The 13,049-nt window shown below is 44.3% G+C and overlaps 4 protein-coding genes across 7 annotated transcripts in view; 2 read left to right on the top strand and 2 right to left on the bottom strand.

The window, feature by feature from the left end:
• The window catches only part of cdc5l (CDC5 cell division cycle 5-like (S. pombe)), a 28,516-nt gene that overhangs the window by 4,880 nt on the left and 10,587 nt on the right, over positions 1–13,049 (bottom strand). The window lies entirely within an intron of this gene.
• LOC139341098 (follistatin-related protein 1-like) lies at positions 59–5,781 on the top strand. The gene is made up of 11 exons (XM_070977433.1): positions 59–696; positions 843–917; positions 3,312–3,401; positions 3,706–3,835; positions 4,004–4,033; positions 4,235–4,344; positions 4,459–4,577; positions 4,668–4,780; positions 4,986–5,096; positions 5,192–5,329; positions 5,590–5,781. Exons 2-10 carry the CDS (start codon positions 843–845, stop codon positions 5,308–5,310), a joined length of 897 nt encoding a protein of 298 aa, XP_070833534.1. The 5' UTR covers positions 59–696; the 3' UTR covers positions 5,311–5,329; positions 5,590–5,781.
• On the bottom strand, positions 6,282–10,671 carry runx2a (RUNX family transcription factor 2a). The gene is made up of 7 exons (XM_070977434.1): positions 10,639–10,671; positions 9,624–9,681; positions 7,899–8,089; positions 7,570–7,729; positions 7,045–7,149; positions 6,894–6,959; positions 6,282–6,622 (listed from the first exon to the last, which is right to left on the bottom strand). Exons 2-7 carry the CDS (start codon positions 9,673–9,675, stop codon positions 6,282–6,284), a joined length of 915 nt encoding a protein of 304 aa, XP_070833535.1. The 5' UTR covers positions 9,676–9,681; positions 10,639–10,671.
• Positions 8,446–13,049, top strand: part of supt3h (SPT3 homolog, SAGA and STAGA complex component) — an 8,565-nt gene continuing 3,961 nt past the window's right edge. For all 4 annotated transcript variants that reach the window (XM_070977432.1, XM_070977430.1, XM_070977431.1 and 1 more), the window contains exons 1-7: positions 8,446–8,523; positions 9,460–9,563; positions 11,913–11,997; positions 12,313–12,399; positions 12,526–12,622; positions 12,772–12,893; positions 12,974–13,049. In XM_070977432.1, coding sequence (XP_070833533.1) covers positions 9,472–9,563; positions 11,913–11,997; positions 12,313–12,399; positions 12,526–12,622; positions 12,772–12,893; positions 12,974–13,049 — 559 coding nt within the window. In that variant the 5' untranslated portion in view covers positions 8,446–8,523; positions 9,460–9,471. The remainder of the gene's footprint in view (positions 8,524–9,459; positions 9,564–11,912; positions 11,998–12,312; positions 12,400–12,525; positions 12,623–12,771; positions 12,894–12,973) is intronic.

Genomic DNA, 13,049 nt, shown 5'->3' with positions numbered 1-13,049 from the left:
CCTGAGCGCGTAAATGACGTCTATGAATCCAACACGGAGACGCTGCCCCCTGCTGGTCACCGCGTGGCGCTACAACAGAGTCAAACCAGCTGCTGGAGTGGGCAGAGCTGCGTTCTGTTGTACTCTGTGCGGTAACAATGACGTACAATCTCAATTTGGGAAAGAAAATCAACAGTTTTGTTGATTTAAAATTCAGTTTAAACATGCAGAAAAATATCGAGAGGTTTTGTTTTTCTTCTGTCGTTGTTCGTCCGTCGGAGGAAGAGCAGCTTCACCTCCTCTCTCCTCTCGGCGTCTCAACATGTCAGCCGGTCGCGTGCCTTTAACTCCTCGTTCTTGGCGAGGACAGCTCGTGTGTGTTTGGGAGGCTGCATGAAGGGAGGGGTGGTCTGAGGGGCTTTGGACAGCTGCTCTCCTTTCTCTCCCAGCATCCCTCCTCCTCCTCTTCCTCCTCCTCCCCCTCTTTCTTTTTGTATCTCAGATGTTGTTTCAGCACAGATCGAAGCAGAAGCCTTCACAGGATGTAAACTCCTCATTTAAACGGATCCGTGCTGATTATTTGGATATGAATTTACCACCTTGTGATTACTTTGTGTATCGCTGACTGACTGCTGATCAGAGTGACTGAATCTAAGGACACTGACTGATTGATCACAGAACAACAGATTCAGGACAAGCTGTGTTTAGACTGCCAAGGTAGGGCTGCTTTAATATTATTATTATTATAAGTATTCATAGCATCATTAGTAGTGGTAGCATGAGTAAAATGTTATATTTGCCTTATGTGAAGATAATTTGATGATTTTTTAATGATAATAAATCTCATATTTTCTCCTCTCCAGATGTGGATCGTCTCTGCGCTCCTGCTGCCGTTGCTCCTCTCCTCTCCTCCTGTCTCCTCCTCTCCTCTGGCTCAGGTACAGGGAGTGTTTTCACTGGACAGGCATCGTCTAAAAATCTGTAATCTGAAAAGTAATCAGTAACTAAAGCTGTCAGACAAGCAGCAGTGGGGTGAAAAGTACAATATTTTCCTCTGAGGTGTCGAGCAGAAGTCTTAAGTTGCATAAAGTGGAGAACTGAATACCTTGAAGTGCCACTAAAACAGGAGTAAATGTACATCACACCTGTGCTCTCATGTCCTTTGTATTTCTGAGCATGAAAACACACACATTAAATTCAAACCAGGATTAATTTCAGATGACAAGCAGGAATTTGGAAAGGAAAGCGGGAGAATGGCTGAAAACGTGTGTTGACGGAAACACAGGGCAGAAATATCTCCAGTGACGGCGTTTCAGCTTTTCTTTGAACTTTTCACTTTTCCTTCATCACAAGAGCGACATAAATCCATCACAAGGAGTCACTCCGAAGAGACTGATGTCGACCTCTGACTGCAGGAAAAGAGCTAATATATATCCATCGTGTGTGTGTGTGTGTGTGTGTGTGTGTGTGTGTGTGTGTGTGAATGTGTGTAAAGAGGATACACACTTTAGGAAGGTGTCAAAATTTGAAATATGCTCTGAAAACTTATAGTCTTGTTTACAAATACTTTTGAAGGAACATAGAAGCACACACACGCGTGCACACACACACACGTGCACACACACACACACACACACACACACACACACACACACACACACACACACACACACACACACACACACACACACACAGTGAGCAGGCCCTCAGGTATGTGTGTGATTAAGGCTCTCAGCTGTAATTCTGCTTTAAACACAGTCTGCTGGATGTTGGTCTGCTTCACTCAGCGTTTCCTCTGCAGCTGCTCTTTTAACTTTGTGATCATCAGGTCGACGTTTTAATGTGTCTGGTACTTTGCTTTATGACCAAATACCTGCAAAGCTCACCACGTTCTCACCTGCATCAGCTGGACTTTGTGTTTTGAACTAATGGTCTAAATGTTAGCGTTCAGCTCATAGAGGTTATGTTCATACAGCCTCACAGACAGACTTACTTTGATTTGAAGAAAGAAAGAAAGAAAGAAAGAAAGAAAGAAAGAAAGAAAGAAAGAAAGAAAGAAAGGCAACAGAGGCAGAGGATGGAGAGGAGATAATGGAGAGAATAATGAGGATGAACAGAGGAAGAAAAGATGAATGTGAAGAGAGAGTGAAGGAGGACGAGAGAAGAAAAGGTTTAAAGTGTCCTTCAGCCAAAACTGGGTCAGACGTGGACGTATTTACACCAACACACCACTGCAGTGTGTGTGTGTGTGTGTGTGTGTGTGTGTGTGTGTGTGTGTGTGTGTGTGTGTGTGTGTGTGTGTGTGTGTGTGTGTGTGTGTGTGTGTGTGTGTGTGTGGTTGCTAACAGCAGGTTTGTGGTGTAGCAGATGTCAGCTGGAGGCAACAGATGTATTTATTGTGTGTGTGTGTGTGTGTGTGTGTGTGTGTGTGTGTGTGTGTGTGTGTGTGTGTGTGTGTGTGTGTGTTTGTGCTGTCTTTGAATTTTGGACCCTGATAGTGAAGACATTTTTGTCCAGCCTTGTCTCCTTCAGTTGAGTGATTCAGGTTGGGGTCAGTTTCAGGGGTCCCTGTGGGTCTGGGGGCCCGGTTTGACGAGGGTTAAAGTCAGGGTCAGGGTCGAGTGAACGCAGGACGTCCTCACAAGTATCGACATGTGCATGCGTGTCGGGTTTGCCGACCTGTAAGTACGGAGGAATGTGTGGAATTTATATTTAAACATCTGTTCAGGAGAATCTGTGTTTCTAATCTTGTGTTGAAGTGTGTTTTGTTCAGTCATTTGCCAGTTTATTAGGTACGGCGTGCTTAAACTCATCCGGCTCACTACAGCAGTCCTGCGTTTTGTTGGTACTGTTGCGTTGTGCTGACAGGCGTCTCCATTATTTTGTCCACCCATACACCCTGTAGTTGAATCAACTCCTCCGTAAACATTTGTAACATAAACTGAACATTGTAACCTTCATGAAGGCACGATTGTAACGTTTGTAACAATTTGTGTGTTTTAGAATTGAATGGAAGTTGAAAATCAGTGCGACATGTCGCCGCTTTTAAAACTTCATAGTTTGTCCACTTGTGTTGCATCTTGAGGCCGAAGCTGCACCGCTGCCCATCTGCCTCAATAATGTGTGTGTGTGTGTGTGTGTGGCGAGGGCCATTGTCATTCAAAACGGCATGTGTCTCTCCCAGTGGGAGGTTAAAGGTCACCATCTGGAGTCTGAAACACACATATACTCACACACACACTTCTCATGTGTTTTAATTGTTCACTGTGTGGAGCAGAAATGCCATGAAAACATGACACAGTGCTGTGTGTGTGTGTGTCTGTGCGCCTCAGGATCAGTCAGTGTGTGCCAGGACTTCCTGCGGTGCAGGCAGAGAGTGTGTGTCGTCCGACCGAGGAGAACCAGTGTGTCGCTGCTTACAGGTAAACTCTCAGAATTCACCTTTACACTCGTTTATTAAACAGGCCGACGTTAGCATTTAGCCCGAAGCACCAGTGCGTCCAAGCTGTGGACTTTTACTAAAGTCTATAAAAGGAAATATTCATGTGCATCATGATGTTCAGCATTATTTGGATTGTAATGTTTTTGTTGTAATGGGGAACAAAAAGAAGTAAAACTCCATGTGTGCAGGCCACGCTAAATGCTGAGGCCCTGCAGTGGCGTCATAAATCTGCCTCTGCAGCCATTTCTGGGGAAACCTTTGCTGACCCTCCTCTTCCTCCGCAGCGCTGTGATGTCACCGAGCACTGGGTGTGCGGCAGTAACGGCAGGTCCTACAGAAATCACTGCGAGCTGCACAGAGACGCCTGCGTCACCCAGACCAAGATCCACGTGGGGCACAGGGGACGCTGTCTGGGTCAGTGTGCACAAACACACACACACACACACAAACACACACACACACACACACACACACACACACACACACACACACACACACACACACACACACACACACACACACACACACACAGAGTTAAAGCTGTGCACAGAGTGTGACTGTAGTTTGTGTTTCTGTTTGCAGAGAAACCATCAGAGATGGATGTGAGCCCCAGTAAGTCTGCAGCTTATCACAGAGTTTAATTAAACCGCTGATCCTAAAAACGAAACAGAGACAAGACTTTAACTGTATTAACTGTTCTGGAATCAGGGTTGTAAAATTTGAATAATGAGAGCTCGTTTTCTGTAGCTTTACAGCCTCTTCCTCTGCCGTTTTACCTGCAGTCACCGTCTTCTTTGCTGTTTTTGTGTGCAGTCGTGTGTTTCCTGTCCAACCGCGACTGGCTGAGAGAGAGAGTGATCCAGTGGATTCAAGAGGAATCTCACAGCCCCTCAGCCAATGACGTCCTGCAGATGTACTTCAAGGTCACAACAGTTTTACTAACTGTGAACTTCATTTAAAAGATGAAAAATACTTCTGCGTTTCATCTTTATGAGAACAGCTGAATACGACCTTTAAAACCTGCTCGTGTGCTGCAGATGTACGACGACGGGGATTCAGAGCTCGACTCCAAAGAATTCCTGAACTTCCTGAAACATAATGAGACGGCCCTCAACCTCACGTACTCCGACAGCCTGGAGACCAACTTGCTGCTGAGGTACACACACACACACACACACACACACACACACGCAGGCTTTGTAATGAAGTCATCGATCGTGTAATCAATGGTTCTTCTCTCTCTCAGGTCTCTGTGTGTCGATGCTTTAATAGAGCTGTCGGATGAAAACGCCGACTGGAAGCTGAGTTTGACGGAGTTCATCAACTGTCTGACACCCACCTACCATCCATACGAGAGAAGTAATCACACACACGCACACACACAAACTCAGGCAGGTGTCTTTTATCTGTGCCAAATGTCATAAAATGGCAACAACACACAGACGTTAAAAACAGTGAAAACATTTAAATCCAGGCTGAATCTGACAAATACATATTCTGAGACACACTTTGTCCAGATTATTCGTTCACCTGTGTGTTTTCTTATGTGTGTGTGTGCATGAAGAGTGTGCGCTGGAGGACGAAGTGTTCGAGGACGGAGCTGAAACTCACATGGAGTGTAACAAGTGTGTGTGCGCCTGTGGAAACTGGGTGTGCACCGCTCTGACCTGCAGTGGTGAGAACGCATTCATTGATAAAGACGTCAGAGTTCAGGTTTCCGCTCTGTCGGGGCTTGTTTTCATCTCTGAGGCATGATCACCTGTGTTTCAGGTGAGCATCAGGTGGAGGCGGACGTTCGGGAAGGAGAAGAAGAGGAAGAAATGACAGAAGAGGAGTGGAGCAGGAGAGTGGCTGAGCTGAATGCTCTACAGACGGACAGTCAAGACTGAGCTGCTGCGATGGACAAATGTAACTTATTCTTCTTAAACTGTAATGAGATTACTTTAGTCATTACTCAAAGAGGAAAGTATTCTCACCTCTGGACTTACTGCCTTAAACACTGACAGAAATATTGTTTGTTTTTGGTCTGAAGTAAACAAACTGTTAATGATTCAGTTAATTGTTAAAAAAAAAAAAAAACTAACAGTGTGGACATTTAGGGACAAAATACTGGGACAGTCAAGTACATCCTCTAAGCAGTACTTAGAAGTACCTTTTACCTGTTCCAGGAGGAGAGCTTCGCCATGGTCACACCCACCTCACCTGTACCAGCCAATCAGGAGCCCAGTTTTCTTGAACTACTGATAAGAGGAACATCTCATAGTGTCAGTTTTAAGTGTCAGGCTGATTCAAGCTGGTAAATACAGAGAATATTTTTATAATTTCACGTCACATAATCTGTTTCTCTGCACGACTGTTCGCTGTCTACAATTTCATGTATGAATTTTTATTGTTTGACATGACCAGCTACATGTAAGTAATTTTTCATTATTTAAGATTTAAAAAAAAAAAATCCAAATATTGTTCATTGACTGACTGTCAAAATTGTTTTTAGAAGCTGGTCAAACACTCAGGAAGTTGAGTCAGGGTTAATTGTTCAATAGTAATGAGATATTTGGTGTATTCAGGCTCTTATACACATGTTGCTCTGATACAATAAACACTTAATTGTATAAAGACTTTTAATAGAAAATGAGAAACTGATTGATGAATTTCATTAGATTGTTTGTTTAATGTTTAACCCAATCTGTATATTATTATTTTAGAATAAAAAACAATAAAATAGTACATAAATATTTTCCGAACAATACAATAAATAAGAACAGTATAATCACTGCAGCACAGATGTTACAGCTGCACGAGTTTCAGGATTTCTTTTCACTGCAGGCTCAGGGTGACATAAGCACAAACCATCCAATCATCAGTAAGGCCTCCAGACAGGCTCCTCCCCCCTTAAAGAAAGACACGCCCCTTCGATGTAATTGGTCAGTGCTGTGACCACGCTGCGGTCCTCCCCTGTACTTTGGAGTGGTTGGTTCGGTCCGTAGTAGAAGCTGCTCGGCTGGAATGGACCACTGTGAGTCAGCGGAGGGGGAGGAGGAGAAGACAGGTAGGAGCTGTAAGGTGTGGGCTGGGTGGAGTAGGACAGGGCAGGCAGGTGGTGCAGTCTGGGACTTGACGTGAAGGAGGAACTCAGAGAGGTCACCTGACCCAGGAACGATGGCTCATTGGTCCACAGCGAGGAGGAAAAGGATCTACAATCTGGAGTGAGACAACATCAGCAGCTCGCACACAAACATCAGAAACGTGTCAGACTGAGCGTAAAAGTTTGATACAAAAGAAATTCATTCAAGGTTTTTCTAGGTTATTATAGCAAGTATTAAACTTCTTTTGTGATCCATCTTCATGAAAACTAAGCAAACTCCATCCACTGAAGAAGACGTGATATAAAGTCAAAAGCTCAGGCAAAAAGGTAGTAAGTGGACCTTCAGTCTGGATTATTCAAGCTGAAATAACGTCCCTCCTCTGGTACCTGATGGTGCAGAGCTGCTGCTGGATGACCTGAACGCTCCCACTTTCACCTCCTTCTGCCTCTGTCCTGAGAGGGAGACAGATAAGAAGAAAGTCATGTGACTGAAAGCTCAGATGAAGCCATCGCAGACGTCTCTCTGCTGTGTACTCACGTCTCGGCAGCCGCTGTCCGTCCACAGTGACCTTGATGGCTCGGTGTAAGGTGGCGATCTGAGGGGGCGACGTCAGCACGTTGATGGAAAGTGTGAAACTCTTGCCTGAAAGAACACACACGAACACACGAACAGGAAAATTATAGAGGTTTTAAAAGTGATTTACCGACAAACCACAGATACACAGGAGGACCTGCTGTAGTAAAGTTTGACAGGCCACATCAAGTCAGCTCATCTCAAAGGGTCAAAGGGTAGATATGCTGTAAACACTGCTTGCAAAACTCTTACAAACTTAAATGAACATGACTCAGGGCTCAATACAGATATTCAAAACTGGATTGAGGAGGAGAAGTGCTCCTCTCCTCTTTCTGTTGATCCCTTGTCTGAGTTACAAGGCAACACCCACCATATTGGATGGTAGATGCCAACATTCAGTGTGTGGACTGTCCCGTGCGGCTGGTTTCTCACCACTGCTGTTGAGCCTCTTTGAAACATCCCATCACAGGCCTCTGTTCGTCCACCTACCTCTCCCACTGCGGCCTATGAAGCGGAGGTCATTAAAGTGGGCGTAGCCTTGCTTCATGGTTGCTGTGGCGTTGCGCAGCTCAGCGCTGCTGTTGTCTTCGTTGCCGGCCATCACTGTGACAGCCACGCCGTCTGGCACATCGCCGCCCAGGGCAACCACCTGCAGGACGGTGAAAGGTTAGGACTGAACATAAGGGATTAGTGCAGGGTCTGAGAAAATGATCATCCTGGAAGGCTTAACTTAGGGCCAAATGTCCAAATAACTGCTGACCTTTGACATTATGAACAGATAGATAGACAGATTGATTGACAGATCCATGATTCCTCACAGTGAAGGCTCTCGGCAGAGTCTTGTTGCACCTCCAGTGCTGGGGCAGGCTGCTGCAGAGGAAGTTTGGGCTGTCAGTCTGGACCAGGCCTCTGGGTGGCGCTGCGGCGCGCTGGTGGAGGGACCTCACTTCCGGGCCATCCAATTGACGTTGGGTGGGTGATGGTGTTGGCCTACGCTTCCCCACCGAATCTGAGAGGGAGCAACAGATAGACAGAAAGATTTTTCAACCTTTCTTTATCTTTTGTCGCGTGTTTAATATGTCAATAGATTAAATACTGTGAAATGAGTATTGTTATTGGGATATTTAGCTAGCACCGTCCATGCTAATTTGTTCAAATTAGCTGTAACGTTATCAACGTGTTTTCCTACACCAGTCATTACAGCTGCTAAACCAAAAGTATTTGACAAAACGCTCATAGGATGATGTCCCTCTTCAACTTATTTTCAGACAAATTAAAACTTTAACTATTTAAATGCGTGAGAAAGGACGTTTTAAGCAGACAACGTAGAAAACTACAACTACCAAAGTCGCGCGCTTCCTGGTTGTTAACGTCATCAAATCGCGCTGAAAACACCAAAAAGCGTCAAGTGGAGCAGGAACGGCGTTTTCTTCATTAACTTTGGTGAGTTTTAAATGCTTTTAAGTGCCATTTTCTTCCTCTCTCCGTCCCTCTGGATCTCTGTTTCTCTTCTGTTCCTCCTGTCCGTCTTTTCCTTTTCACTCTTTTCTGCATTGTGTTTGATTCACCGCAGTGTTTGAATAGGAGGGAACTGAGCTGTATTATCATTCAGATTTCACTGCCGGAGGGGAAGTTACTGCGGTCACACCACCTGTCCTCTCTGCTTTAGTGTGTGTGTGTGTGTGTGTGTGTGTGTGTGTGTGTGTGTGTGTGTGTGTGTGTGTGTGTGTGTGTGTGTGTGTGTGTGTGTGTGTGTGTGTGCCTGGACGGTGTTTTGATTTGCCTCAAATCTGTTCTGCTATCTTGTTATTGTAAGCTCTCGGCTCAGCTTCTGTTCTTCACTACATAGCTGACTGGTTGTGTTTTGTTTAAATGATCCCAAAGTGCCAAAGTATACATTACACACTACACTGAGAACAGTGATGGTCTTTTGTTGACATTGACCACTGTGTCTTCATAAAAGTAGGACTCAATGCAGGACTGTAGCATTTGACTGCAGTTTTAGCTAGGTGTAGCTCATGAACATGAATATAGTTTGAAACTGTATTGTCCACATTGTGGGAAATTGTCTTTGGCTTTGCAGCACACAATGTTAAAACAGTTGATGAGAACAAAGAGCAGGAGCACAGCATCAAATAAACAGCGTGGTTTAAAACATCAATACAGTGAAGCCTTGAAAAGGTTAAAGGTTAGTTTACGGGTCCAGTTTGGAGTAGTTGGTCAAATGTTGATCTTGATGTTATTCAGCTTGGTGATACACATCATTTGCTATCTGGTTAGATATCTATAGATGTACATGCAGTGTGACGTGAAGTTTAATTCAATAATTTTAATTTTAATTCCTAATTTAATGCCTCTTTGTTTTGTTCACGTTGACAGGTGGATGTGGTTATGAGCAGTCCGATGGCCGGCTCCGCCGCCTCAGGTTCTAAAGACCGTCCAGTTTCCAGGACCAGTTTCATTCCAGAGCTGCAGAGCATGATGTAAGACACACACACACACACACACACACATACACACACACACACACACTGGAGACTCACCCCAGTACAGCATCGGGCTGCTGCTGCTGCTGAACAGACTGTTTGAAGCCATAGAAACCTGTTAAACAAAAGACAAAACCTCAGTCAGCACCCTGTGAAGTGTTTCGGCTAATGATACAAAAAACAGCCTCCAGGAAATAAAAACTAAAACACAGGGTGTCTTCATGATGACACATCATAAAAAACACTCAAAAACAAACATAATTTGCTTGTTTACTTGCTAAAGTGTAAGCTTAGATATGAAAGTTATTACAAGCTAAACGTTAGATAAAATAAAAGGGAAACATTTGATCACTGGCATTGTTCAGGCGTGTTCAGTGAAATACAAACAGCTCACGAGTTTGTCAGAGAAATATCACAACATCTTTTAATAATAATCAAGGCACATTTAAGATCATTGCTCGACTTTCAGCTCCCAGAAAAACCTCCTTAACAATCCTAAAAGCTCTTTAAGATTGGACACTGAGACAGTGATTAACCTGAAGTCTCGCTGAAATGGACGGACACATTTTGCTGAAATGTCTGCGGTGGAGCTGAAACGACTTGTTGGTTATTTGATGAGTTGATGGAAAATTAATCAGCAACTAGTTTGATGATCTGTGATTGTATTTAGGTGAAGATCAGCTAATATTACCAAGTTTTTCAACTATGAGGATTTTCTTTGTCTCTGGTGAAGGTAAACTGAAAGTTTTTGGACTGTTGGACGGACAAAACATGCCGTGGGAAGACGTCCTCCTGAGCTTCTCAGCATTCGCTTACATTTTATAGACCAAGCAATTATTTGCTTTGTTGAGGAAATCTATCAGTTGGCAGATTAATCAATAAAACTCTGCAGCAGAGGAAATGCCAAAAAATATTGCACCATTTAGCACAAAGATAAAGTAAATTTCCTGAATCAGAATCATTTTTCTGCCATAAATGACGTCTTTCTGTGGCTTTTTCAAAGGCAGTCACATCCATGGTGTGTCCTCTCATTAGTGTGTGTGTGTGAGTGTGTGTGTTTTGGGGTACTCACCTTGTGTTGTGTGTGAGCTGCAGAGAGATGGTGTTGGTGGTCAGAGAGGCTGAAACCCAAATAAACCTCAAAAACCTAAAACCAGCACTCAGCCTGTAGCCGACCTTTGCACCTGAGACCAACCTGCCCACAACCCCAAACCAAAGCCAGTCTCACCTGCGTGATTGGCAGCTGCACCCAGCCAATCACAGCACAGATTGTGGGGAGTTAGACTCAACAACCGGGGGGGGGGGTCTGGTGTTTGGTTTGTATGTGACATAGAAAGAACAGATGGAGAGACAGAGGGAAAGAGAAGAAATGAGAGAGGGAAAGAGCGTCAGGATGTGGGTTTAGCTTCGGCTGCCATCGTGGAAGTGGCTTCCCTGGATGCAAATCCAGCTTTGACCAACGTGTGTGTGTGTGTGTGTGTGTGTGTGTGTGTGTGTGTGTGTGTGTGTGTGTGTGTGTGTGTGTGTGTGTTTGTGTTTATCTGAACGTGCAGGCTCTCGTCTTTCTGCTCATGCATTAAACTTCAGGTCTGGGGTTAGGGTCAAAGTGATCAAAGTTTCAGTACCAGACCTTAAAAAAATACTTCTCTTTAGCCTTTCTAAAATCATTTTTCTCCAACCTGTTTTTTTTTTTAATTTAACAACAGGAGAGAATTTTCACAAATGATTTATCTCATTATTGAATAATCTGTCAATATCTCCAGGATTAATAGATTCATTGTTTAGTCTGTAAAATGTCAAACTTGTGAAAAATGCTCATCACAGGTTCCCAGAGCCCAAAGCGACGTCTTCACATCGTTTGTTTGGTCCAAAGACTCTTCATTTACTGTCAAAAATGACAAAGAAAAACAGCCGATTCTTACTGGAACCAGCAAACATTTTTGCTTAAAGAAAATGACTGAAACCATCAACCGATTACCAGAATAGTTTACATTTAATTTACTTTCCATCGACTGATCCTTGCTGCTCTAAAACGCTGAACATAAGCAGCATTCGAGGACTTTAGCTGAATAAAATGTCTAAAATGATCAGTGTTGAGCTTTAATACCGGATATATTTAACTGATCTGAGAGCCGTTCGAGTGTTGTTGGTAGAATTATCCTGTGAAGTCAAACTGAAATGAACGTAAATGTGAATTATGTGTCATCGTACAGTCAGCAGCACATCTGTTATCCAGGGCTTTGTGTTGTCTCACAGCAGAGGATTCATCAGTCCTGTTTCATTAAGACTCTCCACACGGCTGCTTTGTCTACATGTACTGCATTACTTACTATGTGTGTGTCTCAGGTTCGCTCTGGGAGACACTCGCAGGCCTCTGCATGAGACGGCGGCTCTGGTGGAGGACATTGTCCACACACAGCTCATCACTTTGGTAACGTAACAGCACATCGCCGTTGGTCATGAGTTTAAAGCAGCATCACACAAGTTAAACGTGACTTCAGATCAGATAAACTTTATTGATCAGACACCCTGAAAATCACTTGTTACAGAAGCCCAAGAGTCCCAAAGCAGAGAAAAAGAATAAAAATCCAGTCAATGTTCACCTTTTCACTTACACACATCTGACCATGATGGACAACACACTCATAAATGTAACACACACACACAGTTTGTCGTCTCCACAAACACAATCTGAACCTGTTTCCTGGATGACCTCCTCCTCATTAACGACTGGTTTGTGTGTCAGCTGCATCAGGCCTGCGAGGGGGCGGCTCTCCGCGGGTCGAGGGTCATTTCAGCCGAGGACATCCTGTTCCTGATGAGGCGAGACAAGGTGAGCAAAACACAGAAATACACACGAAATACACAAATTTAATATCATGAAGGATTTTTATCTAATGCTCTCCACCCCCCCCCCCCCCCCCCCCCCTTTCTGTGTCCCTCGATGTCTCTTGACCAGAGGAAGGTGGTGAGGTTATTGAAATATCTCCAGTTTAGAGATTATAAATCCAAACTACTCAAAACTCTGGAGGATGAAGACGTGTCACAAGAAGCAGGTACGTGCACACTCACACGTGCACGCTGACCAGTTTTGAATGAGAGTGTAATTACAAAGTGAAGTCTGTGTGACACGTCTGAGCAGCAAACGTCAGATTGATAGAATCGTTTTTTCCTTGTGTGTTTGGACGCCGGTGGGGCGGCGCAGGTGGGAACCAGCGGAGGCAGCGTTTGGCTCAGGATTTTCTGGTGTGGATGGATCAGACCGGAGACCTCCTGTCATTGGCTGAGCGGCAGGAAGCAGACCCCGTCAAACAGGAGCGGATGGAGGTCAGAGGTCATCATGGTGTTCTCTGTTTAAAGTTGAAATACGATGAGGATGATGATTGTTTACGTCTGTTTAACTTCAGCGTTTAGAGCGTCAGACTCGAGCCATGGACCAGACTCAATACTCCGAGTTCTGTGAGAGTCGACAGCTCAGCTTTG

This window comes from Chaetodon trifascialis, chromosome 13, assembly GCF_039877785.1.
Source record: "Chaetodon trifascialis isolate fChaTrf1 chromosome 13, fChaTrf1.hap1, whole genome shotgun sequence".
NCBI lineage: Eukaryota > Metazoa > Chordata > Actinopteri > Chaetodontiformes > Chaetodontidae > Chaetodon > Chaetodon trifascialis.
Note: the sequence above shows the minus strand (reverse complement) of the source record. Positions and strands in the feature narration are given on the sequence as shown.